Source organism: Cystoisospora suis (genome assembly GCF_002600585.1).
Source record: "Cystoisospora suis strain Wien I chromosome Unknown contig_3496, whole genome shotgun sequence".
In the NCBI taxonomy this organism is placed as follows: domain Eukaryota; phylum Apicomplexa; class Conoidasida; order Eucoccidiorida; family Sarcocystidae; genus Cystoisospora; species Cystoisospora suis.
Window position 1 is genome coordinate 729 of NW_027156291.1, and position 853 is coordinate 1,581.

Genomic DNA, 853 nt, shown 5'->3' on the forward strand with positions numbered 1-853 from the left:
CCCACCTCTTGACACCCCCTCTTCTTCTTCTTTCTACCTCTTTTCTTCTTTTTCTTTGGAGGGGTCTCATTGTCTTTTTCTGAGAGTTACCTCGCAGATCGACCAGATCGATGGATATAGGATTGAATATGTTGCGGTGCGTCATAGTGACACACGAGCTTCACGCCATCCACGTCCAAACCTCGAGCGGCGACGTCACTACACACGATTACCTCTATCAAACCTCTCCTATACACAACATACAAAGATCAAACGCACAGAAAGAAAGAGTGGGAAAGAAAGAGTGAGAAAGAGAGAAAGAGAGAGATGATGGGACCATAGCGAGGGTGGAGCAAGAGAGAGAGAGGAAGAGACAGAAAGGAAGAAGAAAAGAAAGGACTGGAAGCAAGACAAGAGAGGAGAAAAGACCGTGTGTAAAGAAGACACATGACGCAGAGAGATGGAAATACCTGATGCTGGAGCTGAATGAAGAAGAGACATGAATGAGAGACACAGAAGAAAATAAAGAAGAAAGTTTTCTCTTCCCTTATTGCACTGCATGCAAGGGGATGAAAAGTTCAGAAGAGGTGAGAAAGAAAGCGAGACAGGCAGACACAGAGACTCAGACAAAGATACAGACAACCACAAGAAAAAAAAGATACACCCAACTAGCTAAGCAGCTAGCTAGCTAGCTAACTGAGTGTCTGCATATCCAACAGATACGTGCACGGAAAAAGACCCACACCTCCAAAGACGACCGATGTCTACACCCATAGATATATATATATATATATACGTGTATATGCACATATATATCTCTCTCTCTATATATATGTATATACATATATATCTATATATATGTATATATACGTAT

At 41.9% G+C, this 853-nt stretch overlaps 1 protein-coding gene across 1 annotated transcript in view; it reads right to left on the bottom strand.

The window, feature by feature from the left end:
• Positions 1 to 71: 71 nt before the first annotated feature.
• The window catches only part of CSUI_006796 (atp-dependent rna helicase-like protein), a 2,829-nt gene continuing 2,047 nt past the window's right edge, over positions 72 to 853 (bottom strand). Inside the window, exon 3 of the mRNA XM_068066948.1 lies at positions 72 to 228. Within this exon, the coding sequence (XP_067921076.1) occupies positions 87 to 228 (142 nt within the window). The 3' untranslated portion in view covers positions 72 to 86. The remainder of the gene's footprint in view (positions 229 to 853) is intronic.